Source organism: Trachurus japonicus, chromosome 3 (assembly GCF_045865225.1).
Source record: "Trachurus japonicus isolate A0001 chromosome 3, Traja_1.0".
In the NCBI taxonomy this organism is placed as follows: domain Eukaryota; kingdom Metazoa; phylum Chordata; class Actinopteri; order Carangiformes; family Carangidae; genus Trachurus; species Trachurus japonicus.
Window position 1 is genome coordinate 35,844,428 of NC_140909.1, and position 27,464 is coordinate 35,871,891.

The following is a 27,464-nucleotide window of genomic DNA, read 5'->3' on the forward strand; positions in this document are numbered from 1 at the left end:
AGGAGCAGAGCAGAGCAGGGCAGCAACTTCCTAAAAACAGTCAGATGCCTCCAGCTGTTTGCTGCTTGTTGTTTAGAGCTGGGAACACTGGGACTGACTGACTGGACGGAACCAAACCCGGCACCGCTGCGGCCCCACACCGAGTCCCTCTGTCCCTGTCAGCCCCGGGACCGGGACCAGCTGGAGACCTGCTGCATGGAGACCGAGAGTCTGCTGACCGGGAGTGTCAACGGGGCCCCGGGGGACTACGGCTCTCGCTCGGGCCCGGACCATGAGGGTCCCCCCGGCAGGAGACGCATGTCCTACTCCGTCGCCCGGGAGACGTGCAGTGTCGAGAGGGACCCAGGTGAGTGAAGAGTGACGTAATGACGCTTTCAGGTCGGTGACGTGACGTCCAGCGGAATGTGGAGGACAGGTGACTGACAGGTCATGTCAGTACACGACAAAGATTCACACCATAGCTACCAGGTTACTGTGTAACAGCCTGTAAGTAGGCTACACCTGCATGTACATTGGCCCTCACCTTTGGGTTATAGCTGCATATTAAGGTGTAAATAATGACTGGGTCAACTGACGGAGGACCTGAGACAGCCTGCTACTTCTGATGACTGATTTCTGTTGTAGTGTCAGTTAGTGGTGAAGCTGTGTGTGAATCAGACTGGTGGGCCCTGCTGTGGAAACCTCTCCTGTCAGTGAAGCAGACACCTAAACATCAGATCACTTATTTTCAATCAATGTCGCCATTGCTCACTAACTTGGTGTAATTTTTTTCCTAACTCATATTCATTATTTTTCTTTATTTTTTATTTCCTCACATTACATCCACTTTTACAGCAATAGTAATTCAGCACCGTTAGAACAATTCATTTTACAATTGGTCTTAGTAGATGCATTAGTTTATTTATGTGATAAATAAGAAAATCAAAATTTAGAATACTACTTTAAGAAAGGGGAAAAAAGAACAACAAAAACACCAAACAAACAAACAAGATTCATTATTAACAAGGACAGTAGTAGTCCCGAGGCCTGCATAGAGCTCAGTGGTCACTTTATTAGTCAAAGTCAAAGATATCTTTATTATCCCCTGGGGGCAATTTGTCCTACACCTTGGGACAACATATCTTCTGCCAGAGGGGAGCAGAGTGAACTCCTCTCAGTAGTGCAGCTCTGTGTTGACATGACAACGTCCCTGTGATGCTGCAGGTATGTCAGGTGCACGTTCTTGCAGCCACACTTTAAAGGTTTTCTACTGCACTGGTCCTGGAGAATGAACGGACCATTAAAGGGACATTGTGTAACTTCTCCTGTTATCTATTCACGAAAATCAATTATTTCGTTCAAAAGTATGTTTTTCATTAAGCTCTGAATTTGCCGTTCATATCATTCATATATACATGAATCATCACCTGCAGTCGGGCGGACGGCCGTCGGTAACAAACCAGATGTCATTTTAGTCACAGAAGTCGAGATTAAGCCGGTAAAACGTGGGTCAGGTAAGCAATACCACATCGCCATGACAACATTGTCACGTGTATTGTTTTGCCTCGTGCTGACGGACCACTTGTTTACATAGAGGCTTGTTTATAGCGTTACGTGCAGCGGCTGTCGTCCGTCTGCCGTCTGCCAAATTTCACGTGAATGCAGCATGAAAAATACGATTAAGTTGCTTGCGATATACAACCGCAACGCTAGATGGTAATTCTTACACAATGTACCTTTAAAGTTCATGGTCATGTGACAATACTCAGATAGACTGTGGCATTCAAGTGGCACCTAGATGATATTATCTACCAACCGGTTAAGGAGTCTGTTTTGAAAACACTCCTCACAACATTACCCCGCTGCAGCAGCAGCCTGAAGCTTTGCCACGAGGCAGGATGGATCCATGTGTTCCTGTTGTGTAAACTCTGAAACTCCTTTAGCATGTTGCAGCAGAACCCAGGGTCCATCAGACCAGTGTCAGTGAGGCCACAGTCGGTTATGGTGCACTGAGACATACCAGGAAAATGTCTGGGGCGCTCAAGGGGACAATGTCCACTTTATACAGTCCATGGTGCTGCTGCTTGCGTTGCGTAGTCTATTTATAGTGTAGAGATGTTTAGAAGACACATGTAAATTGACTGCTGGTAATTAATTTCAACTGGTAGGGAGCAACAGAAAAGCAGCAGAGAAACCTCTAGCATCTATTTATATGCCCGAATGAAGTGAGGTGCAAATACAAAAGACCAAAAGAACTAAATTGTAAATAACACACCAACAAGAAACACACACCTAAAGACAGAGGACATCATATTTCCTTGCATTTTACTCTGTAGCTCTGTGACTTATTCTTAATAATAGTAACTTTGCAGTTGCACTTCATTATTTAATTATATCATTATATTAGTTTGCAATTCCACACTTGTTTGTGTTTTAACAGACTAAAATGATGGCACACTAATTTTCTAATCAGTGCATCTTAAGCGTCACAGCTGAATCTGTTCACTGAAATGATGTAAACCTGTTTGTGCTCATGTTTGACAAGTGAAGCGGGGAAACAGAGGTTCCTTAAACTGGATTAAAGTAGTGATGTGACTGTCATTCTCTGCAGTTTACACCTCAGGATGGTATTTGTACATTTGTGGATGTTAATGCAGCTGTCAAACAGAACAAAGTTATTAGTGCTGAACACTTTTTTCTTGATTTAAACACAAGGACATTACTGAACTTTGTTCATTTTCTGCACTTTAATGTATAGTGAACTATATCCAACAGAGATATAGTGACATTATATCACAAGGCTATTATTACAATGACAGATTGAATATTAATGGACCTTATAGCCAGAGTAATGACAGTCGGTTTAGAAAAGTGATGAAGCCAGCAATTTTTCATATTCTATTTGCAAAATGCAGTAAATATGTGAGACGTAGAGTTGGATTAAGGACTTTTCTGACAGTTTCTAGTGTGATTTTTCATTTCTGGTGCTGTGGTGTGAGAAGAAGTGCAGTTCACACTTTTTTGCTGAGTGTTGGGTGTGTGTGATAGCAGTGTTGCAGGTGTTGCCATGTCAGTGGCACCCACCTCCACTTCCACCTCCTGTTCTGACACATCCAGCCAGCAGCGATGAACGTGTATGAGAGAGAACAAGAGTGTGGCCAGAAGTGAGTCATGGTGTCTGAGTGTGTGGAACTGCAGGGTGGAAACCCACAGTCACTGAACATCTGACACCACGGCTGTGGAACAACCTTCTTTCTTCTCATCTTTTCAATGTAGCTCTCGTTTACACTGCTATAATTTTAATATAAGAATTACTTTACTAATCCCAGAGGGTCTAATGTGCACATTACCAGAGTGTAAAGTTGTATTAAATCACTCAAATCTGAATATCACATCTTTAAATTCACCACCCTTTTTTCAGATAGTCTTAATTCGAGCCACTGCTCCAACCTCAGCCTCAATTATCAGTGTATGATGACTGCTGAAAAATGTGCTGACTCAGCACAGAGTTGTATAACAATAGGGGAATCAATCATCAGACTGACAAACTCTTTCTGCTCTGATGCTCATTCTGTCCTTTGTGCAATCATATTATGATTCATTCATTTCCTTTCTGAAGAGGTGTCTCTAAGATTTTATGAGGTTGGATTCTCTCTGGTGTGGAACATGAACCAAATATGTAAAACAACATCACTAGATTTCAATATTGAGCTAAAGATATATTCAGTTTAAGAGACAGATATCCTCTAACTCAGGGTTCTTACGAATCCTTAAAAAGTCTTAAAAGGGACTGAATTTCTTAACTGTATTCAACAGAATGTTTCACTTTTCTTCCACCCCTGTCCTCCTCATTCGGCCATATGAGTTTGTCCTTCAACCTTTGCCAGTTGCCATGACAAAAAACAGACAAAAAAGAGAAAAAAACAAACTAGGATCACCTCCTGGTGGTTGTCTGTCTCCACCCTCAGACCAGTTCCAGGTTACATCCATAGTCACACTGGACCTTGGCCTCCAAAATCTAATTCACCAAGTTTGAATAAGTTCCTTCAAGATGTCACTGTCATGTTGTGTCTTTGAGAATAAGGCGGACAACCAGGTAGCTCCATCTGTGACTGTGAGCAACATGGAGGCATCAGAGAAGTTCAGCTCATGTCTTGCCCCTGTTTGTTCAGGGGGCTGAGGCCCCAGTTAGTCAAACTACCTGTGATTTACTCTCTCTATAACTGCTGTAAACAGGAAACAGTTGATTTCTTTGTTTACATACTAGGACATATGTAACAAGTGGATTGAAGCTTTGTCTGTCCTCATCTGACTTTCATCAGGCTTCACTGACTGACTGTCAAATGACCCGTGCTGTGTTGGCTGCTACACTATTTGTATAATGTTGAGTGTGTGATGAAGATCTGTAATGCAGATTAAACACCCTGGACCACACCCTCACTATTACACTATTACACCCTGTTTCTGTTTTTCCCAGTTTTGCCTGAGGTCAAAACAAACCTTAACCTCAGCTGCCTCGTGATCCAACCAGTTCCACAGACAACAACAGCACCTCGCTGGCTGCTGTCGGTCAGAGGGAGTTCTCTGCTGTGTACAGTCCAGTTGCCAGCATGTTGACCGAGGGACAGTTCTGACGGTGACTCAGGACTGTGAAGGTCTCAGTTGTCGGAGCAGCTGTTGGATATGTGAAGATCTGTTTTGTTTTTACGTCGTGCCTGCAGCGTCCAGATGCTCCTGTTACTCTCTTTCTTATGTCTGCCCACAGGTAGTGAGGATCTTTACATCCAACAAGCTGTTGTCTTCATCGAGGATGCCACACGGGTGAGTGCAACACATATCCTCATTCCTCCACTGTTGCTGCTTCTATGTCCTGTGTTTTTGAAGTGGCCACACCAGCTTTAGTCTCTGTCTGCCTCCTCCTAACATTCATGAGTTATTTCAAAATTCAGTTTTTCCATGTTTTTGCATATTCTGTGTTATAAACTGTTTTCTTGTCTTTATACAACATCTATGTCACGGCTGTCTGTCCTGGGTGAGGACCCGGTTTCTCCTGTTTTTTACTTGGGAGTTTTTCCCTCAGTGGATGTGAGGGTCTAAGGACAGAGGATGTTGTTATGATGCTAAAGACCTTTGAGACAAACTTTACTTTACTTTATTTGTTTATTTGAATGGGACAGTCTGTGCACATTAATGGACAAAAACATGTAAATGTTACCGGATTATAGCAAGGTGCTAATTTCCATCCGGAGTACCATAAACATAAAGACAGTTCAATACAGTAGACAACACAAAAAGACAAAAAGGCAACTATGACAACGAAGAACATATTGACAAACACATTCCACAGGTAGGAGGAGCATAAGAGTTTTGTTCTCGGAGATAAAGTGCATAAGTGCTGGGTTAAAGGGATAGTTCACCCAAAATTCAAATTTCACTCATTATCTACTCACCCTCATGTCGACTAAGAACTGTGAGAATTTGTCAGAGTCCTCCATGCCTTCTCTGAGTTATGAGGGGGGGGGGGGGGTCAGCGCAGCAGTATTTGTCCATAATGGTTGTGAATGGGGCTCACTTTTCTTCGTCCAAAAAGACACACCAAAAAACATCCAAATACCTCCATACAGCTCGTCTGTAATCTCCCTCTTGTATTGAAGCCCCGACATGAGAAATTGTTCCACCGGTCAGTGCAAATCACGCGAGATTTCCACTGACACAGGAAGAGCAACTGAGACACTGGGAGCTTCCGCTACAAACAAGCTTAAAACATATACTTATTTAATTTTTTTCTGAACAATTTCACATGTTGGGGCTTCAATACAAGAGGGACATAATTCACGAACATTTGGTTGAGTGTCCCTTTTTTTCACAAATTCAAGGTGGCAACCCTAGACATGAGGGTGAGTAGATAATGAGTGAAATTTAAATTTTGGGTGAACTATCCCTTTAAAGTGACAAGTGCTAAAGTGCAGGAGTGCATAGGTACCAGGTTGTATTGCACGATGCCCTATAAGAGTATAAGTGCTAGATAGTATTGCACAAGGCCCTAAAGTGCACATCAGTTTAAAGTGCCAGGTTGTATTGCACAATGCCCATTACACCCAGTTGCACAATCAGAAGTGTGTAGATATTGCACAATATGTAATACATAATTTTATCATGTTAAGTACTACTAAAACCAAAATTACATACACAAAAATATTGTGTACAATTAACTGAAAAATAAAAACTCAAATGGTGCCTCGGCAGTTACAAGTTACAGGTGGACTCATGTCTGGTTTGCTTGTAACCATGCTTTTAGTTTTCCCTTGAACATGGTAGAAGTGCGTAAATACGTATTTCACTTGAATCACACCCGCATACAAATGAAGGCTTTCTCATTCCTTAGAATGAGTTGTTACAAGTCATTACAAATACATAAGTGGGCGACGCACCGAACCGAGGCTGCCATGTTGCATCGCCATTTTTTACGTTGAGTGGCAGCGTGACCGTAGGTAACCACAGAAACTCAGCAGAGCTGTCGGCTCGGGGAGAAAGTTTTCCAGGTAGCGCCTGTTAAAACTGTCACCACTAGGAAGGGCGGAGGCACTGATGTTGCATTCAGGTGCAGTCAGGCAGACGGCCATCGGCAAACCAACCGGATGTCACTTTACTCAACGAGAGAAAGACGGTAAAACGTGGGTCATTGTTTTGCCTCGTGCTGGCGGACCACTTGTTTACATAGACGCTTGTTTATCCTGTTACATGCAGCGTCTGTTGTCTGTCTGACGTCTGCCCGATTTAACGTGAATGCAACATCAAGAATACGTTCCGATATGCAACCACACACCGCTAGATGGGGGCAATTCCTACACATTATACCTTTAAAACAGTGACTCAAACATGGAGCCATGTCAACACCATGTTATCCAGCAGTCACTTCCAAGCTGTGGTTCAATTTATTCCTTGTTTAGTAACCATGACGTTGTCCAACAACAACACCAAACACACGTGAAAGACAAAGACTGAGCTGTCTCTGCTGTGCGGTCAGTACACAGAGGTGTGGCAGTGGAGGGGAAGTCTTGCATGGATGTACTGCAGACTATCTACAGTATGAAAAGTAGCTTCTCCTGTAAAAACATTTATTTTGAAGTCCTGTAGTAAGATTCAGGTTGTGCAATATGTTGTTATTGTGTATTCTATGTATGATGCCTGTGTGTGGTCTTCTGTCTGGTGCTGCTGTGGTAACAATGTAATTTCCTGCAAAGTTTTTAACTTTAACTTTTACTTAAGATCACAGGAGACAGCTGGGAGGAGAGTACAGTACGTTAACCTGTGTTCTTTTAAGGCCAGGCACTGTTTAATACAGTTTAAAATTCCACACAGGTTGTATTTATCAAAGTATCTTTTCAGATGTGTCACCAATTTGTGTCAAATGTGAGGCTGAGCTGATGCATGTATTATGTGTGTTATGTATTATGCCCAAAAATGCAGGACTTCTGGTCTGCAATATATTTTTTTCCAATATTCTTAAAGGTACATTGTGTAGTAATTACTCCCATCTAGCGTTGCAGTTGTATATCTCAAGCAACTCAATCGTATTTTTCATGCTGCATTCACGTTAAATTGGGCAGACGGCAGACGGACGACAGCTGCTGCACGTAACGGCATAAACAAGCCTCTATGTAAACAAGTGGTCCGTCAGCACGAGGCAAAAACAATACACGTGACAATATGTTGTTATGGCGATGTCGTATTGTTTACCTGATCCACGTTTTACCGGCTTTCTCTCCACTTCTGTGACTAAAATGACATCTGGTTTGTTACCGACGGCCGTCTGCCCGACTGCACGTGAATGCAGCATCAGTGTAACGCTCCATTCCTCCTCACACTCCACGGAGGACACAGCGTTGTCTTCTGTCTCATGGACTCCTTTGTGTAAAGAAACTGATTCTCCTGATATGGTAAAAAGAAAAGGGAAAAGTCCTGTAGTAATTAAGTATATTTGTGTCTTTGCAGTTTCGGTCCATCAACCACCGGGTGGATGCCAGCTCGCTCCGCCTGTACCGATGGTACTACTCCAGGATCTGCCAGTGGTACGCTCGCAACTTCTAACGCCGTCTCAGGTCACACAGGTCATTCACAATGTCTTAGTATCGAGTATCAAGTGAACATAACACAGCCATTATTAATGATTCAGCTATGACCAGTCAAATGTCTGCACTGCGAGAGAGCTCATTCAGACATCACTGTCTATTGAAAGGAGGAAAAGATGCAACATTTCAATGTCAGACACTAAAAGTTGTCAGGCACCTTATATTAGAGGAGAGAGGTCTGAGATCATCATTGATATTCATTTCTTCAAGCTGCTACTTATTAGTTTATTTAATCAGTGGGAAAGAAATGTGAGACAGAAACTGTAGGTCACATTCCAGTAATAAATCATCAGGTGCTGGTGAAAGGGGCGGCGCGGTGGTGCAGTGGTTAGCACTCTACACAGACAGTTCTGGGCGGAGTTTGCATGTTCTTCTTCCCGGGTTTTCACTTTCCTCCCACAGGCCAGAAACATGCACGACAGCTTAATTGGCTATTCTAGATGTGGTGTGTGAATGTGTGTGTGTATTGTGGCCCTGTGATAGACTGGTGATCTGTCCACCTTCACTTATGTCAGCTGGGATTGGGATCTCATCTTCTCTAAACTTCATCTGTTGTTGTTCTGTTTTTACCAACTGCGTATACGTCCTCACGGGATCATCCCTATGTTCCATATGTTCCCCGCTTTCCCAAAAGGACCCGGGGAACATGCAACTTTTGGTCCCATACCTGGAAGTTGAGTTGTGACTTTGCAGATTTTTGCCTATTTTTGAGTGAGAAGTTGAGTTTTGACTTTGAGTGAGTGTAATTTTCCCATTGGTTGGGTTTAGGCAATGAAGAAAGGAGTTGGTTAAGTTTAGTAAAAAGACCAGGTAGAGGTTAGACAGGCCAGATAGACAGAGAGAGTCCAGATAAGTAGAGATAGAAAAGCGCTATATAAATGTAATCCATTATTATTATTATTATTATTATTATTATTAGAGTCCATAGACCAGCAACAGCGGAGAACATAGGACCCTTTTTGGGAAAAATGGGAAGGACCCTTTTTCAAAAAGAGGGTCCTATATTCCCAATCGGGGAACATAGGTACGCTCCCCATTAGCCGTAGCCATGACGTAAACGGGCTGCACATGTAGCTGCAGGCGGACTGTGAACACACACAACTTCTGTTCTGGGAACTCACCCGTGCTCAGCGCTGTACCGAACCAAACGCCCCGTACCGAAACGGTTCAGTACAAATACATGTATAGTCCTCACAGATGTTCTCTCATGTTCCTTCTCTGCTGTAGCTCAGCAATACTTCAACTCCATCAGATCAAAGTTCATCTTGTGCTTTCCTACATGTCGGGAAGCACTGAAACATGCAAAACCATCATTTAAATCCTGCTGTTTGTACCTATGGGCATTTACACAATTATTTAAAGTTGATCTTCAAAAAAAGGTGGGGTTAGGCTAACCCTAACCCTAACAGTATCCAACCAAACCTGCAATATGTTAAAATAAACAAGCAAATTGCTACTCTTTATTTGGGATTTGGTAAATCAGGCCATGAGGGTTATAAGTAGTTAAATAGTCAAAAGTAAAGAGTAATAGCTCGATGGAATTCATTATGTCTGCCAATTTTCAAGAGCAAGGTTTTTTTTATATAAGACAAAAGAGAGGTTGTTCTTTTATACATTTGCATGTTTCGACGGATTCTTCCTTCTTCTTCAGAAGCGTCACCAGGTGTTGGTGTGACGTGTCCGTCCTTGGCCTTTACAACTTTTTACCTGGAGGTCAAAGAAAAGAGCTTTTGTTAATTTTTTCCACTGTCTGTCTCACCTGTCCCCTTTGTCCTGTCTCAGGGGCCTGGGCCTGACCATCAGTGTGGTGTTGCTGCTGGCCTTCATAGAGCGCCCCTCCTCCCTGTCGCTCTCGTCAGACCCCCGGTACCGCTCTCAACCCTGGGAGCCTCCCTGTGGCTTCACAGAGAGCATCGAGATGATCTGCCTCATCATCTTCTCTCTGGACCTGGCTGTCAAGGTGAAGACAACCAGGAGAACAGGGTTTCCACATGACCTCTCCACAGAATGTTTTCAAATAAACCTATGGCTTCATGTCTCTTCTGTCCTCAGAGCTACCTGATTGGCTGGGATGAATTCAGGAAGAGTAAATGGCTGATTGGCTACACTGTGGTCATCTCGTTCTCCATCATTGACTGGGTGTTGTCTGTCAGCATGGTGTGTGATGAGGTAAGGTCCTCTCTCTCATGCTTCCTGAAGAACTTAGTGCTTCATGTTATTTAATCAAACAGGTTTGGTCTTATATTTAATTATTTTGGATATTGCAATAACAATGCCTTTTACTTTTTAAAAAAAAAAACAGAGACTGAGAGTTCGACGACTCCTGCGACCGTTCTTCCTCCTGCAGATCTCCTCTCTGATGAAGAAGACACTGAAGTGCATCAAGAGAACTCTGCCAGAGATCGCCAGGTATCAGACTCTCTGCACTTTATGCTCATGGTTCAAGCTGTTTGTTTTTTTAACACTTGTTGTGCTCTAACACAACTCTTCTGTGTGTCTATGGCCACAAAGGACAGTTACAGGATAATGGGATATTTAAAGTGTAATATAGGCAGTAATTAGTTACTACAGCAATAGCCCCCTAGAGGTGTGGTGCTTTTGAAACTATTGATTGAGCTTCTCCACTGTTGCCATGACAGTGTCTGACCTGGATTAACTTCAGCCAATCACCTGTCACTCAAAGAGGCCGCACCGTCAATTAGACATAAATCAAATCAAACCTAAATAGATTAATAATACAAAGATTTGACCCTCTACTTTACACTTGTCATGAATAGATTTTTTTTAATTATATTTTTTGCCTGTTTGCCTTTATTTGATAGTACAGTCGAGTCGGGCTCAGCAGTGATAGTTTTATTCAGTGTACAAAGAGAAACTGCAGTGAATTCGGAAATGAACCTCATTTTAGTCTCTTCTCTCAGGAAATAACAGTCTCAGCTGCTACTAGAACAGTCTCACTTCTGCCAGATTACCACTGCTTCCTCATACTGAAGCCACAGATTTTGAATGATTTACTCTGATTTAGTTTCAGTGTCTAAAAAATGAACTCTACAATTAGATTTAACATATGGCCTGAGCCGACTAAATGTAAATGTAATAGCTACATATTGCCCAGCACAAATATCATTATGTTCGAACATATTTTGTCTTTGTTATAGACAAAGGTGGCGACTCTTGTGATGAAAGATGAGCAGCTGTGATGGAAAACATCTGGCTCTTACAAATAGTTTAAGGAGCATCTAAAAAGAAGGATATCCAGTAACTAAGCTTTAAAATATGTTCCTTGGTACAAACCTAATTAAACTTAATTTAACTGTCCACATCCTCCCTGAATGTGTGTTGTGATGTCTCTGCAGTGTGATCCTGCTGCTGGCGCTCCACCTCTGCCTCTTCACTATGATTGGCATGCTGCTGTTTGCTAAGACTGAGGTGAGTCTAGGTCGTTATGCTAATGCATCTATAACATCTTTATATCCAAAAATCATCTCAGTGTAGTTTTTTTTTTGAACACTTTAGTTATAAAGTTTTTACGTTCAAACCACATATAGAACAACAGAGACAATATACAACGAAACAAAAAGAACAGGACAAAACAAAACAAAACAAACTGCCAGCCCACAGAGATATAAATGTAAAAGTTACAGTTATGCATGTCAGCTCACACACTGAATCAAAAGTATACAGGTAGATTATAAAGTCCAGGACAGAGTCCAAAGAGCCAGGTCCAAATGAAGACAAGGAGACTGGAAGCTTGGCTGCTGTACAAAGCACAATGTAGACAGTACAAAACGAAATCAGACAGAATAATAGTGTCCAGTGTAACTAGTCCGGAGGACGATGTCTGTCACTTTGAGTATACTCGATAAAGAGTCCCCAGACATCAAGGAACTTGTGATGAGTGTCTGACAGAGTATATCGAATTTCTTCCAGGTAGATACAAGAAACCATATCGTTCAACCATGTCTTAAAACAGGGAGGAGAACCTGTAGCTCGTATAACTCGTTTTGCTACGACCATACCAAACATAAGGGCTTGTTTTAATGATGAGGGAAGAGCAAGAGAGAAGTTGGAACAGCCCAATAATATCAGATGACTGTCAGGGATCAACTGTTTACTATATATAACGCTGTACAAATGGAAAATGTCTTCCCAAAAGTTCAGAAGCTTAGGGCAGGACCAGAAAAGGTGACCCAGAGTCCCGTCATCTGATTTGCATTTATCTCAGTGTAGTTTTACAGCTACTCTTCTAGGCCTCTCTGTGGATGTCTCACACCATCAGGTCAATGAACCAATCAGAGAAGAGAAGGCTCTGAGGCTTTTGTCTGATTGGACTGGATGTGACTGTTTTAATGTGACATCATCACAAAGTTGCAGAAGTCATGACGACTGGTTTCCAGTCTCTGAATACAGACTGTGTGTAATTAAAGAACACATCAACCTTCAAAAAATACAGGGCCTTTAAAACTGTCAGTGCAGTGCTTATTTTGTTTATTTCTACCAGCATACTATTATTATTATTTTAATATCATATATTTCTTGTTTTGCTCCTTATCACAATTTATCTCAATCTGTTTACTTTCCTACTGTGTTGCTGTCTCATGGCTTTCCTGTCTTGTGCTGTGTCATGTCTTTATGTTTGCTTAATGTTTGTCACTGGTATTGCACAAAAAATAAACTGCTTTATTAAAGCCTGTGTAGACAGTAGTACAGTGGAAGCTGCAGGTCTTCTGGTCATCACTGTTTTTCCTCCGGTCTCTGATCAGGATCCAAAGGAGAACGAGGAGTGGCGTTTACATTTCAGAAACCTGACCACCTCCCTCACCTCTCTGCTGGTGCTGCTCACCACAGCCAACAACCCAGACGGTATGCAGTCAGTCAGACAGTCACATGATCAAACAGGCCAAGTTTCTTCAGTACTGTTCTTTGATTGTTTTCTCTCCATGTCCACAGTGATGATCCCTGCCTACTCCCTGAACAGAGCCTACGCCATCTTCTTTGTTGCCTTCAGTGTCATCGGTAAGCAGAGATTAACTACCCTTAAACTAAAAGTTGTATGACTTTTTCATTAGCTTGTTAACATTTTATCAATAATATCTAGTAACACATTGGATAAAAAGGGAAACAGTGACCTGTTGCCCGTCAAACAGTGACATCCTCTTATTTGTAACTTTAGATACATTAAGTTTAGTTTGTTTTCTCAGTCGTCCAGCATCTCTACTTGTTGCATCATAGCTGAAGTCGTGTGTGCAGCAGTTAATCACTCACAGTCAGCATTTAACGCTCAGAACTGTTTCTTTTGGCAGGATGAATTATGGCAAATCAAATGAGCATATTAAATGACCATGTTTGTTCTCTAAGCCCTTGTTGTTCATTTAACTTGATCTAGCCAAATAGTGAACTTGCATCACTATATGAAAACTGTTTTATAACATGGTCATAATTATTAATTAAAGGGCATTTCCAGTTGTAATCAATGTTTACCTCAGATATTAGGTCACCAGTTTATTTCATACCATCCATACTCCCAACTGCAGCGTGTGGACAGTCAGAGAACACAACAGTAGAGGGACTCTCATAGATATAGCCTACTGAGCCTCTGAGGCGTTTGTTCTCTGACCTGGAAAGGAACAATGTGGAAGCCGTGGTAAATCCAAATGTTGATTTAATTTAATTGTAAAAGGACGTTACTTGCGACCACAGAACAATTTTAAAATTAGTCCAGAGTCCATTAATGAACACTGAAAAAACAATAGATTCTTGAACAAAAACAAATATACACGTCCACAAGCTGTTTAGTTTAGTTTAATAAGTTTGTATCAGGGACAATGTACAAAATAACATTAGTCTCGAGATGAGAAAAGATGCTTTGTACCAGATTTAGCTTACTAGCTACTTGTAACAGACCAAACATCCATCCCGTTATTAGAATACTTCATACTTTGACAAAGTTAAAAATAATTTAGGCTTAAAATGAATGCTGACATGACTGGTTTCTTAGGATCCATTTTTTGACTTCCCGGGGAAAAACGTTGAAGTCTGTACAGAGTTTCAGATTAGTTGGGAGCTGCAGTATGGAGTATGGATGGTATGAAATGAACTGATTATAGGTGACCTGATATCTGAGGTAAACATTGATTACTTCAGGAAATGCCCTTTAACAATTATTAAAATGTTAACAACAACTAAAGTAATAACCTAATTACTGAGGGAAGCCTTATTGTAGTATAAGTGGAGCAATGTTATTATTGAATAAGAGTGACTGTAGATCATTGTTAGTCCATGTGTTGGCCCCATGTGTCTGAGTGAGATGTGTTTTTCCCCTGTCAGGAACCTACTGTCTGATGAACCTACTGACCGCCATCATCTATAACCAGTTCAGAGGATATTTACTGGTGAGGCCTCTTTACTCTAATTGAACAGATCATATTTAATGAGCTGTCCCAGGTGAAAGTGGCTGTGCCAGTGGAGCTGTGACTAATAATGCATTGTTAAGGAAAAAACCTCAGAAGTGAAAAGTGATGTTTTCATAAGCCACATTTAGCAAACCTCCAATACTAGTTTTTGGTCGGTAGAAAACAGGCAATAAGACAAAGATGGTTTACAATAAATTCCCACTCAGACTTTCTGTCTCATCAGACTCATCAGTCGTCAATCACCTATACTACTTCCTGTTTAGGTTCAATTTAAAGCAGAAGTAAGCGGAATGTTTGTGTTATTATTATTATTATTATTATAACCTTTATTTAACCAGGTTTGTCCCATTGAGATCCAAGATCTCTTTTGCAAGAGAGACCTGGCCAAGAATGACAGCAGAGTTTCAACACATAGTCACATTAATTAAAAACATAAAACAAACAAACAAAACAAAAAACAAAATTGAAAAAAAAAAAAAAAAAATAGTTAAAATAATTTACAAGATTAGTCAAACATTTGCACTCAATTAAAACATTTGCACTCCTGAAGCCTGGATGTGATGGAATTTATCATGGACTTGAATACATTCAGAGATACCAGACTTTGGAGTTTGAGCTCTGACTGCAAAATGTTCATGTACTCGGAGCAGAGAATCTAAAAGCTTTCTTCCCCATTTCTGTTCTGACTTTAAGAACAGCTAAATGACAAAAGTCCTGAGAGCGGAGACTGTAGAGACTGTTAGTCAAGATTAGAAGGGATGATAAATAAGATGGAATCATCTCAAGAATGGCCTTCAGCACATACAAATGGCCGAGCCTGCGCACATGTAAAGATGGCCAATTTACTTTACTGTACAAGACACAATGATGAGTTAGAGCTCCATAGTTTGTAATAAACCTAAGAGCACCATGATACACACTATCCAACATGTGGAGGCATTGAACGGAGGCATTCATATATAACACATCACCGTAATCAATAATCGGAAGAAAGGTTGACTCCACCAGTTTCTGTTTCACCCTAAAAGAAAAGCAAGAAACAGAAGCAGAAGAAAGCGATCCGGTCATTTTGGCTAATGCTGCGTTCCAGGCAGGCTTTTGAAACCGTAAGTTACAGCTTCAAGTCACGACTTACGACTTTGTAGCGTTCCAGGCAACCCACTCGTGTTTTTCCGACCTGTTTTACCTGTGAAAGTCACTATAACGGCCACTCGTAACTTCTGACCTGTGAACTCGCACCAGATTGAACTGGTACGACTTCACAGGTCGGAAAAACACGAGTTACGAGTTGCCCTGAACGCACCATAACGTCTTGTCAGCCGACGGAGTTAGCAGCCCCCGCCCTCGTCATGGATCTATTGGTCCTCGTCCCTATGTCACCACATTCACGCGCATCCCTTGGCTGTACACACAGCCCTTCATGCCGTTCTCTCTCCTCATTGGATAAAGCTCATAGCGTTCTGTTATTATCTCATAACGTGGTGAATGTGCAGGTCACAACTTGTCCACCAGAGTGTTTTGGAGTTGTTGGATTGTGTATTTGATGAGTTTGATGAGGGAAACCAAGAAATCCCATGAGCCTCTGTAGCGTAGCTCTGAGCAGCTCGTGGCTCTGCTCCACCGTTCTAATAATAGCTTGCACCGACAAATAAAGGTAACGAACCTACTGCTATGACTATAGCGATTATGGCAATGGGCCGATTTGCCAAAATGTTGAACTATCCCTTTAAAGATGCTGGCAGGTCTGAACACACAGATGTATGATGGGTGTCTGTCCACACATTTCACCGTTGAAGAAGAAGTAAATGAGCCTGTTTTTAAAATGTGCTACAGTCACACTAATCAGCGTCACATTTGGGTCCAGATGTCTGTCCAGACGTCCATCATCAGGAGACGGCTGGGGATCAGAGCTGCTTTCCAAGTCCTCAGCTGCCAGGGAGCCCAACAAGCCAATGAGTAAGATTACACACACACACACACACACACACACACACACACACACACACAGGTTCTTATGTGCTGTTCTCTCCACAGGGAGCGTGTGCGTGTGGATGCGGTGCTGGAGGTGCTGTCCAGAGCTCAGATGAAGGGCTACTACAGAAAAGCCATCACTACGGTCAGAACAAACACACACACTCTGACATATCCCTATCATTATTAGAGTGAAATACACAAAGCCAAGGACAACACCTCCTCTGTGGTCTTACTCTCCTCCTCCGCTCTCCATCCCGTCAGGAGGCTCAGAGGTTTGCAGACGTTGGTTTCATGGATCGAGAGCAGTTCAAGAAGATATTTGAAGAGCTGGATAAAGACCGCATCAAGGAGGTAGAGCTCACCGTTGTTCTGTCTTCACTCTCTATCTAAAGGCTCAAAGGCTCAACTTCACTGTGACGGCTTGTTCTCCATGTTCTTCATGTTGGTGTGTGTGTGTGTGTCTTCCTCCCAGCATCCTCCTCTTCCTCAGTTCAGCTCTCCGACCCTGCAGAGACTCCAGGTGGTCTTCAGCCACTACTATTTCACTATATTTGGCAACGTAGTGGCATTGGCCAATGTCATTTGCATATGTGTAAGTGCGCACACACACACACACACACACACACACACACACACACACACACACACATACACACACACAAAGAGCTTGATGTGTCTGAGTGTGTCTGTGTGTTTCAGACGGTCCTAGTACTGAACTCTGAGAAGTCCATAGCAGAGAGAGACAACTACATCTTAGAGGTGAGAGGGGGGCTCTTGAGGTCTATGATCTGGTCTATGATCTAGTCTACGATCAGGTCTATGATCAGGTCTATGATCTGGTCTATGATCTGGTCTATGATCTGGTCTATGATCAGGTCTACGATCAGGTCTATGATCAGATCTATGATCAGGTCTATGATCTGGTCTATGATCTGGTCTATGATCAGGTCTACTGTATGATCTAGTCTACGATCAGGTCTATGATCTAGTCTACGATCAGGTCTATGATCTAGTCTATGATCTGGTCTATGATCAGGTCTATGATCAGGTCTATGATCTGGTCTATGATCTGGTCTATGATCAGGTCTACTGTATGATCTAGTCTACGATCAGGTCTATGATCTAGTCTACGATCAGGTCTATGATCTAGTCTATGATCTGGTCTATGATCAGGTCTATGATCAGGTCTACGATCAGGTCTATGATCAGATCTATGATCAGGTCTATGATCAGGTCTATAATCTGGTCTACGATCAGGTCTATGATCTGGTCTATGATCAAGTCTATGATCTGGTCTATGATCTGGTCTATGATCTGGTCTCTGATCAGGTCTATGATCAGGTCTACGATCAGGTCTATGATCAGGTCTACGATCTGGTCTATGATCTGGTCTACGATCAGGTCTATGATCTGGTCTATGATCTGGTCTATGATCAGGTCTATGATCTGGTCTATGATCTGGTCTATGATCAGGTCTATGATCTGGTCTATGATCAGGTCTATGATCTGGTCTATGATCTGGTCTATGATCAAGTCTATGATCAGGTCTATGATCAGGTCTATGATCTGGTCTATGATCTGGTCTCTGATCAGGTCTATGATCTGGTCTCTGATCAGGTCTATGATCTGGTCTATGATCTGGTCTCTGATCAGGTCTATGATCAGGTCCTTACCAGTCTGATGGCTGATGTCTCTCTCGTCTCTCCCACCTGTCAGATCATCAACCTGTGCTTCATCCTCTACTACCTCTTTGAAATGTGTGTGAAGATCTTTGCGTTTGGCTGGAGAGGCTATCTCTCCTACAGGAACAACATCTTTGACGGCTTCCTCACCATCCTGCTCCTGGTAAGGTTGCTCTGTCTGCCATGTTTGGTATAAGGACCTAAAGACCAGAAGAAGTTAATCTTAGGGCCCTAGTTTCTTGGCGCAGCGCAGGTGGCGCAAGGTAGCGCAGCCGGTCTAATGCAAGTTTCGACCAGCGCAGCCTAGCGCAAAGTCAGATTGGAAGATTGGCAGATCGCGCTGCGCTGAGATAGGCGTGGCCGCGCAGCAGGGGGAGGCGTCACAGATTCAGCTTGGTGCAGTGGAAGTTTTGTGCGAAAATGTCCCGCCGAGGTTGCGCTGAAAGCTCGCCATCTCCAACCAGGTCTAATCTCAGCGCAGAGCGAAGCGCAGCAGGTGCAGTGGAAGTTTGGCTGACTGACCTGCAGTGCACACACGTCACCAAGACCTCACAGGCAGATCTCCACAGTTCCAGACACATTTCAATGCAATAAATATCCACAATAACATATTTATGCAACTAACGGAATCAACACGTGAATTTATATCTATATAGATTGTCCCGTCACATCTAACGTCAGATCAAAGCAGAGATCAAAGGCTGTCGGTGCGTAATGGAAACTCCACCTGAATTAACACAGCAGGGACGAACTGGCACTGAAAAGCAGCTGTGGATGTCCCAAGCAGGACTGAGGGTGGATGACTGCATGTTGCTGCCGTGTTGAGATACCACTCTGCCCTTGTGATGATCGCTTTATTTATTTATTTACTTATTAAATCATTAGCGCGAGCGACCGCATCACGCAGCCGTAATGAAAAACAAAACACAAATCTTCATCTCTCTTAGTCCACCACAACAGCCTCGGTATCAGATAGTCAGTATATAGCCTACTACAGTATACTCAGCATCTCTATCACAGAGAAAAAAGAGAAAAAAAGAGACGGACAGAGAGAGAGAGAGAGGAGGACAGAGACAGAGAGAGAGAGAGAGAGGAGGACAGAGACAGAGAGAGAGAGAGAGAGGAGGACAGAGACAGAGAGAGAGAGAGAGAGAGAGAGAGAGAGCGTCCTTTACGCTGATTTCATTCCGCATGTTTGTTTATGTTGTGATTAGTGTAGCCTACACCTCTCATCTTGCTTACACAGGGTTTGAATAAATGTGAGTTTCTTTATTAGTTTATTAGTTATTAGTTGTTGTATCTTACACTGAGCACCGGTTCTCAGTGTATCAGATCAATCCTGGTTAAGTATATTAGTAAACTCATTATTGGTCACTCTGAGCTCGGACCTCCGGACCAAAACAGCTGTTTCCTCCTGGGAGAGGTTCGGCCTCTGGCGTCGCTGTCTCCTCCGTCCATGTCAAAGTATAAAATGACAAACTTGCAGTGCGCATCACCCGCCGCGCAGTTAAAGGTGAGGAGAGGAGCTCCTTTGATTGGTGAAGATCCGAATCGGCTGTGTTAATCCCACTTCTCCTCCTCCTGTCTCCCTCCCACCCTCTCTCCTCCCCCTTTGCCGTTTGCGCCGGGAGGAGGGACGAGGGGAGGGGCTGCGCTGGTCTAAATCTGACTGCGCGGCCCACCAATCTTGCGAAATGGACCTGGGCCACACCCCGTTGCCGTGGCGAAGCTGCGCTGATGTTAGACTTCACCTGGTCTAAGAAACTAGGGCCCTTAGTCTCATCCTTACTCTCCTGAGCTCTGTCACCAACAATATCCGTGTAGAAGTCACGTGCTGCAGCAGAAGTGCTGATATCCCAGAGCTGTATCAGGAAAGTAAGAGGAAGTTCAAGTTTTAAAGTTTTGAATAAAGCCCCGTGGACTGGGCCAGAGAAGAACCAGTTAAAGGATACAGGAATTTATAACCACCATTATCCAGATCTGCTGGAATGTAAACAAAATATAGTTTCTTATAAGATTTGGTTGATTTTTATCAAACAACTTCCTGTGTTTGTTTTCTGTTGCAAAATCATATTGTGTATGATTTTTCTTTCTTTGTAGAATTGGGTTCAGTGGCCTGTTTGTGTACTTGTTTGTGTATTTTCTGAAGGCTGATACACTGAGGCTCTTTGGACAGTTCAGATAGGTCCCTGTGCTTCATGTGAAACTTGTGTCTGTGTTCCTCCACACAAAGCTGACCACCAGTTGTGTTTATTACGTGTCCAGTTGTTAGAACTTCCAAATTCAGAAATGTTGACAGAAGTTAGTAGTGCACCCTGCACCTCTGAAGGCCAGGGCCAAATACAGGGCAGATGACAACATTCTTATATATAAATCAACAGTCGCAGTCAAAATTGAAAAGATTCACTTTCTTAAATTCATCTATCATGTTGGTATTGGTTTGTCACTATGGATCTCCTATACTGTAGTTTTCAAAAAAACTTTTAAAACTTTTATTTTTCTCCACCAGGTCCTGCAGATCACTATTTATGCTACCTACAGGCTTCCATACTCTCAGTGGTGGGTTTTTAATGTCTTACTGCTTTCAGATGGATGTTTGTATGTTCAGATGCAGTTTTTTTTGTCTCTCATGTTATCATTGTTTTATATTGGAAATTCTGCAGTGATGATTAATGTTTAATAAATTCTGCAGTGATATATCAAAATGAAGTTTTGGTGCGTGTGTATGTGTGTGTAGGGAGCCGACCTCTCATGGAGTCATGTCTGTGTGGGAGATGGTTCGTTTGGTCAACATGTTGATTGTCTTTCGCTTCCTGCGAATCATTCCCGACATCAAGGTAATTATAACACTTATATTACTTATTATAATTGAACAGATTAATAGGTAATCTGCTGGTGTGTGATTCCCATCATCACTTCAGATCATATGACATCACTAGCTTGTGCTTTGTTTAAATATGATAAAAGCTTATTTAGAAAATCATTAGGAATTAAACAAACTACAGGATATTTTTTTTGATTTAGTGAAATAATTTAGGTATATTATAAACTCACTTTGTTTTGATATATAATTTTTATTTTAGCCAACATTCTCCCTGGTTGATTCACAGTACCATTAACTACCAAGAACTAACAGGCTAACTGATAAGCAGCTGTTGGTCATGTGTGTTGTAACCATTTAGTTTGCTTAAAACATCATTCTTAGTTGCTGCACATACATCAGTTATGGTTATGTATGTTGACCTGGAAACTTATTTTTGTGTAGTTTTTTAATGTAGAAAGTATGGCCGTAATTTATAATTTCAATATTGTAGCATCACATGATTTGGTTGGTGGTCAATCTGAACCTTGTCAGACATAGACAAAGTTTTTGACCATCACCTTAAGTTACTCATTTTGTTAATTTAATGGTATTTTCATTATTGGTAATCTATTATTAATATTGAACTAAGTTTCATCATTGTCGACTGCTTTTGGAAATTAACCCTTTTTTAAAAGAAGTACAAAGTCGCCCTTTTTGTCTTTAAGATGCATTCATGCCTGGGGCGGAGTTTAGCTCAGTTGGTAGAGCACCCGCCCCATGTGTTGAGGCTATAGTCCTCGCTGCAGGCGGCCCCGGTTCGAGTCCCGCGTCGGACGGCCCTATCCTGCATGTCATTCCCCCCATCTCTGCCTCCCATTTCCTGTCACACTCTCAACTGTCCTATCGAATAAAGGCATGAAAAGCCAAAAAATATACTTTAAAAAAAAAAAAAAAGATGCATTCATGCCACAACCTGCTCATCGCCCATGGCATGGTATGCTGCGACAATGTGATTCAGTTTTATAAATGATGATAATGATGATGATGATGATTATTATTATTATTATTATTATTATTATTATATAGCATACAGAATTTATTTCATGATATTTACTGACTCCATGGCAACATCACACATCTTGCTTATACTGTATCAGCAAAGACAAAGGCCTACATCATTTTGATCTGTAACTGAAATGATGAGAGGAAATAGTCTTTGTTATCATCGCTAAGACAATATAAACTATACCTAACCCTAGCATCCACTAACATCTGGGTCAATGTCTTCAGTGTTTTCAATTCCACATCACATGACTGTGCAGTAGTGTCAGGTATTCATCAGCTCCTGCTCTCCTCAGCTGTGATGGAAACATGACTCAGCACAAGACACTCAGCTGTTTCCTAACCCTGTTTACGTGACAAACAGAGGGAAATATATCAGTCACCTTTACCAGTGGTTGACCTGTTTTTAAAAACCAGTGCACTAATAAAAGAGTTTCCCGTGAAAGGAAAACTAGACATGTTGTACAAAGCCATGATCACCAGTTTTATCATGGCATCTGTCCTGTTCTCCAGCTCATGGCTCTGGTTGCGAGCACTCTGCTGGACCTGGTGAAGAACCTCAGAGCCTTCGCAGGGATCCTGGTGGTGAGTGACATAAGCATCCTTCAATCACACAGCTATCCATGCCACTCTTAATGAGATTACCTGAACAAACAAAGGCTAAATTTCACTGCAGGAAGAAACTTTTATGTCAGTTTTAGACTATGGAGTATGGAGACATCTTATACAGGCATGCATCAGCTACAACTTTACATCCACTTGACACCGTTTATCACTCAGCCCTGAGGTTTATTACTGGCGACAGCTACAACACTCATCATTGTGACATGTATTCCAAAGTTGGACGGCCCTCACTATCTACAGTACCAGGCGTGATCGACACTGGATTTCATTTATTTTTAAAGCTCTCACTGGTCTCTTACCATCTTATATGAACTCACTAGTATCTTTTAATGCAGGTCTCTATCGTACACGCTCAAAAGACTGGCTCACACTGCAGGTTCCCTCTGTTAACACCAAACTTGGAAAGACCACTTTCTCTTACTGTTGCACCTACAACCTGGAACACTCTGCAAAATCATCTGAAACTTAGCTCACTTTTATCAATAGGACAATTTAAAACCATAACTACATCTTATTTTACCTCTAACTGCTCCTGCTTTTAACTATGTTTCAATTTATCCTTGTCACCTTTAACTTCGGTGTTCTGTTATGCTTTTCTATGTTTCAAATGTTTTGTCTTCTGTCCTTATATGTTTTGTGTTTCTTCTCGGCTATATTGTAAATGAGGTTACTCCTCAATATATCTCCGAGTTTAAATAAAGGTTATGAAATGAAATAAAAAATAATAAATAAACATCTGGTAAAGGAGCTGGGCTGTGTTCTCTCCATGCTCTCTGTGCAGGTGGTGTACTATGTGTTTGCTGTGGTTGGGATCTGGCTGTTTGAAGGAGCCATTAAACCTCCACCAGAGATGAGGTATGAAGTGAGAATAACGTGTCTGTTTTTGTGACCAAATTAAAGCTCTGTTAAAATAGATCAGTGAAATATATACAGCCACCATACATGCTGGAATCTGACAAACTGGGTTATTTGATGCTTCAGAGATCTTTGATTGTGTGTGTGCGCTAATATGCATAATATCCTGTATGTGTGTGTCTTATGTAGTGTGCTCTCCAACACCACCTCCATGGAGAACATCACCTCTAACCTGACGATGGAGTGTGGTTCATATGAACAGCTCCAGTACTGGCCCAACAACTTTGATGACTTTGGTGTGAGTAACAACATCAACTAGATCTTCACCGTTGTGGTGCTTCAGTTGATTGTGTTGCTGATTCACCCACACACAGTGTCTCATTCATGAAACGTGAGCAGCACGGATTTGTGTGTAAACGGTGTGCAGCTGAAATTTACATGGATTTCCGCATTCATCAATCTTTTAGTAACGCTGATCTTTTCCTAGCTACTCACAAAATCTACACCTGCTCCTGACTGTGTGTAGCACTTGTGTAAATGTAGGAATGCACAGAAATACTGCTTGTCACTGTTGGAATTTACAATTTTAATTCGCATTACTCTCTCTCATGTTCAAAATACGTTGATGCCTTTGAAACACGTAGTTTAAACATGACAAACGATTAGAAATATTTGGAGAGAGAGACGTTTTAGGGATCAGACACACACAAACACGTCAAGGCTCCATCTAATGATGATAATAAGTGTAGTGTGTGTGTTGCTACACGTTGCTACACGCTCGCTGGACGCACACTTCATCCTGCGTAATAGCGCAGTTGGCACCGGTTTGGATGGAGCTGTGACAGACGGCTGGTTCATCTGTAACAATATAACCTGTCTATACACAACTTCATGTGATACAACCATGCTCCTCTACAGCTGAGGCTGTGAAGAGCCTCCTCCTCCCGTGGCTGCTGTTCTTCTGAATTCATGTTTGTTTTTTATCGAACTATTCTGGCTTTACTTCTTAGTTCTTTAAACCAAGGATACTTAATTCCCTTCATGAATGAGACCCATTAAAGGATCAAATCTGGGGGTAACAGACATGATCCTATGTAGAGAGTTGAGCATGTGAGTCAGTTTAACTCTTAAATGCTCAGCATGTCAATGTGACCTCTGGTAAACATAAAGGCAGTGTGATTGAGAAATGACTTAAACATAAATGGCTACTACAGCAACTTTGAATCAGATTTTCTTCACCATTAGAGTGTTGAAACTGTCCTCATACGAGTACTGAAGGACATTTAGCAAAATAAATACTCAGGTGTAATCATGCCAGATCTTAGAATTATAATGAAATGTTTTTGAACAGTTGTGGCATTAAGAGAAAGTAACTCAACACCTCCTCTCTCAGGCTTCCATCATTTTGCTGTATGATGTCATGATAGTTAACAACTGGCAGGCCTTCATGGATGCATACAGCAGATACACCACTGGGTAAGAGAAACACATGATGATGATGATGATGATGATGATGATGATGATGATGATGATGATGATTGTGGTGATGGTGGTTCAATGAACGTTCATATTATATACATGAACGTACTGTATTTCTGCTTAATGAACGTTATTGTGAACACGTTCATTCTGGCGTTTGTGAACGCCGCTCTCTCACAGTATGACTTTGTTCATTTTTTAATTAATTACACAAAGAGCCTGTTAATTGTTAGTTAGCATGTTAGTTAACGGACACTTTGGCCCACCCTCTTGTCTTATTTTCCGCTGTTATTCCCATATTATTCATTTTCCCCAGTAGTAATTTTTTTCGTACTTTAATTTCATCCACCATAACCTCAAGCTCCTGCCTTGAAAAGTTTCTCTTTTTGTCCTTCTCCATGGTTAGTGAGTGACTGACGGTTAAGGCGCAAACTTTATATATATGCTGTTTGTTTAAGAAGTTCTTAAAGAAAAGTTCTTAGGAAAAATAAGAAATTCATAAGAAATTACTGTTCTTAAGAAAATATTGAGGAATTACACTTAAGAACTTTCTTATGAGCTTCTTAATTTTCTTCTTAAGACATTTCTTAAGAACATATTGGTGAATCCAGCCCCAGGACGGCCAACGGAGTACAACAGAGGAAAACCCCTGCACACTGTCTTCACTTGCTTACGGTATTTTACAACGTTTCGGTAACTGGGACCTTCATCAGATGAAGATGACCTGATGAAGGTCCCAGTGACCGAAACACTGTAACTCTTAATAAATACCGTATGAAGGCAGTGTTGGGCCTGAACACGTTCATATTTGGGGCGAACGTGAACTGCATTTCCGCTTAATGAACATTATTGTGAACGCGTTCATTCTGGCGTTTGTGAACGGCACTCTCTCACAGTATGACTTTGTTCAAGAGTGTGCCAGGTTTCCATGGAGCCTTCCAGGTGAAACCCCAGCTAAAACACACCATAAACAGGACTTAATATGTAGCAGAAAACCACCCAATCTGGCAACACCAGCCACCACAGTGTCGCACCGCTAATGTAAACCCTGGTTGGATCAGGATTCAAAGTTGGATACGAAGATGAAATCTGACACATAGTTTGAGTGTTAAAACTGATCAAATAATTGCTGTCTGTGGTTCTATATGGACTGTGGCAATAATTTTTTTTAAAATAAGTTGGCAGCCATGTATTGAAAAAAAAGTACTATGAAACTATTAACTAGTTCATTTTTGGAACTTAGTTCAAAATGTTGAATTATGAACTATGAACTGAACTAGTTCATTTTCAAATTTGTGAACTGAACTTTAAACTAGTTCATGTAGAAAATGACCTTTCCCAACACTGTATGATGATGATGATGATGATGATGATGATGATGTGGTATTTCTCCAGGTGGGCGAAGATCTACTTTGTGTGTTGGTGGCTCACCTCCTCTGTCATGTGGGTCAACCTGTTTGTGGCGCTCATCCTAGAGGTCAGTTCACTGACACAACACAACACATCCATACAGTACCTTCTTTTATTTAAACACTAGAAACATCTGAAATCATCACCGGCGAGTGGAACACAGGAGTAACACTAACCTGACGCTATGTTCCTCGTTCTCTAACAGAACTTCATCTACAAGTGGGACCGCAGTCACAGCTGCTCTGTCACAGATGTGGAGAAGATCAGATATGAGACCTCTGTCCAGCTCATGTTCAAGTAGGTCAACACTGTTGTTCATGTTGTGAGTCTGTGAAGCTGTGAAGCAGCAACTGACCTCCTGCCCTGTCCCATCACTCCTCTGCAGGGAGAAGATCCAGGAGCCGACGGAAGAAGAGTTACTCTGTCAACTACACCAGCACCCCCACTTACACCTGGTGACACACACACACTGAGAGGTCAATCTTATAGCTATCTGCTGTAGTTTATTTGAATGTATTTTATTGTCATGTGTATGTGTGTTGAAACCAACACAAGGTTTTGTTATTGGTCATTCATGAGTTAAACCACTACATGCTGCTGTTTCACTTGTGCGAAGACCTCCCATTGGTGTGGGCCTCAGGTGGTTTCAGGTGTAGTTTCATTGTTATCAACATGAGAGGGCGGAGCTAGAGGAGGGTTAGGGTTACTGTCCAATTCATGTTTATTTATATAACGCCAATTTACAACATAAATGAATCTCAAGGCACTTTACACACTGATTAAAGTACAATCATTTATTTAGAGCAACATGTTTCGCATAACAGTGCGTTCACACCGGGCGCAAGTAAAATATTCACCAAGCTCTACTCGCTCGAGTTTGCCCACTGGAATATTTGTTTTTACTCGCAGCATTTGCGCGAATATTTCGCTTGAGTTCAATATTGTGAACTTGCACGAACAGGCAAATTTTGCGTTTGCGCCGCCGGCACAAATTCGCGTCCATTCGTGTCTTTACATTGACTTTGTATGTAATCTTATCGCGCAAAGAATT

General features: G+C 41.8%; 1 protein-coding gene across 2 annotated transcripts; it reads left to right on the top strand.

The window, feature by feature from the left end:
- On the top strand, nt 1-27,197 carry tpcn2 (two pore segment channel 2). 2 transcript variants are annotated; one of them, XM_085771655.1, is made up of 25 exons: nt 1-350; nt 4,749-4,800; nt 7,975-8,051; nt 9,894-10,071; nt 10,164-10,280; nt 10,414-10,520; nt 11,468-11,540; nt 12,875-12,974; nt 13,062-13,127; nt 14,439-14,503; nt 16,389-16,480; nt 16,559-16,640; nt 16,760-16,849; nt 16,971-17,090; nt 17,198-17,257; nt 18,215-18,343; nt 20,690-20,739; nt 20,918-21,017; nt 22,559-22,630; nt 23,451-23,524; nt 23,714-23,822; nt 24,918-25,000; nt 26,399-26,480; nt 26,619-26,710; nt 26,799-27,197. In XM_085771655.1, exons 1-25 carry the CDS (start codon nt 196-198, stop codon nt 26,884-26,886), a joined length of 2,313 nt encoding a protein of 770 aa, XP_085627781.1. In that variant the 5' UTR covers nt 1-195; the 3' UTR covers nt 26,887-27,197. The 2 variants fall into 2 exon arrangements, with proteins under 2 accessions (XP_085627781.1, XP_085627775.1); XM_085771649.1 differs by having other exon boundaries at nt 67-346; nt 4,745-4,800.
- Nucleotides 27,198-27,464: the final 267 nt, after the last annotated feature.

Coding starts and splice junctions, on each gene's coding strand:
- tpcn2 (XM_085771655.1), top strand. CDS start 196: ATGGAGACCGAGAGTCTGCTGACCGGGAGTGTCAACGGGGCCCCGGGG. Junction 16,481..16,558: donor GGAGCCCAACAAGCCAATGA/GTAAGATTACAC, acceptor TTCTCTCCACAG/GGAGCGTGTGCGTGTGGATG. Junction 21,018..22,558: donor GAATCATTCCCGACATCAAG/GTAATTATAACA, acceptor CCTGTTCTCCAG/CTCATGGCTCTGGTTGCGAG.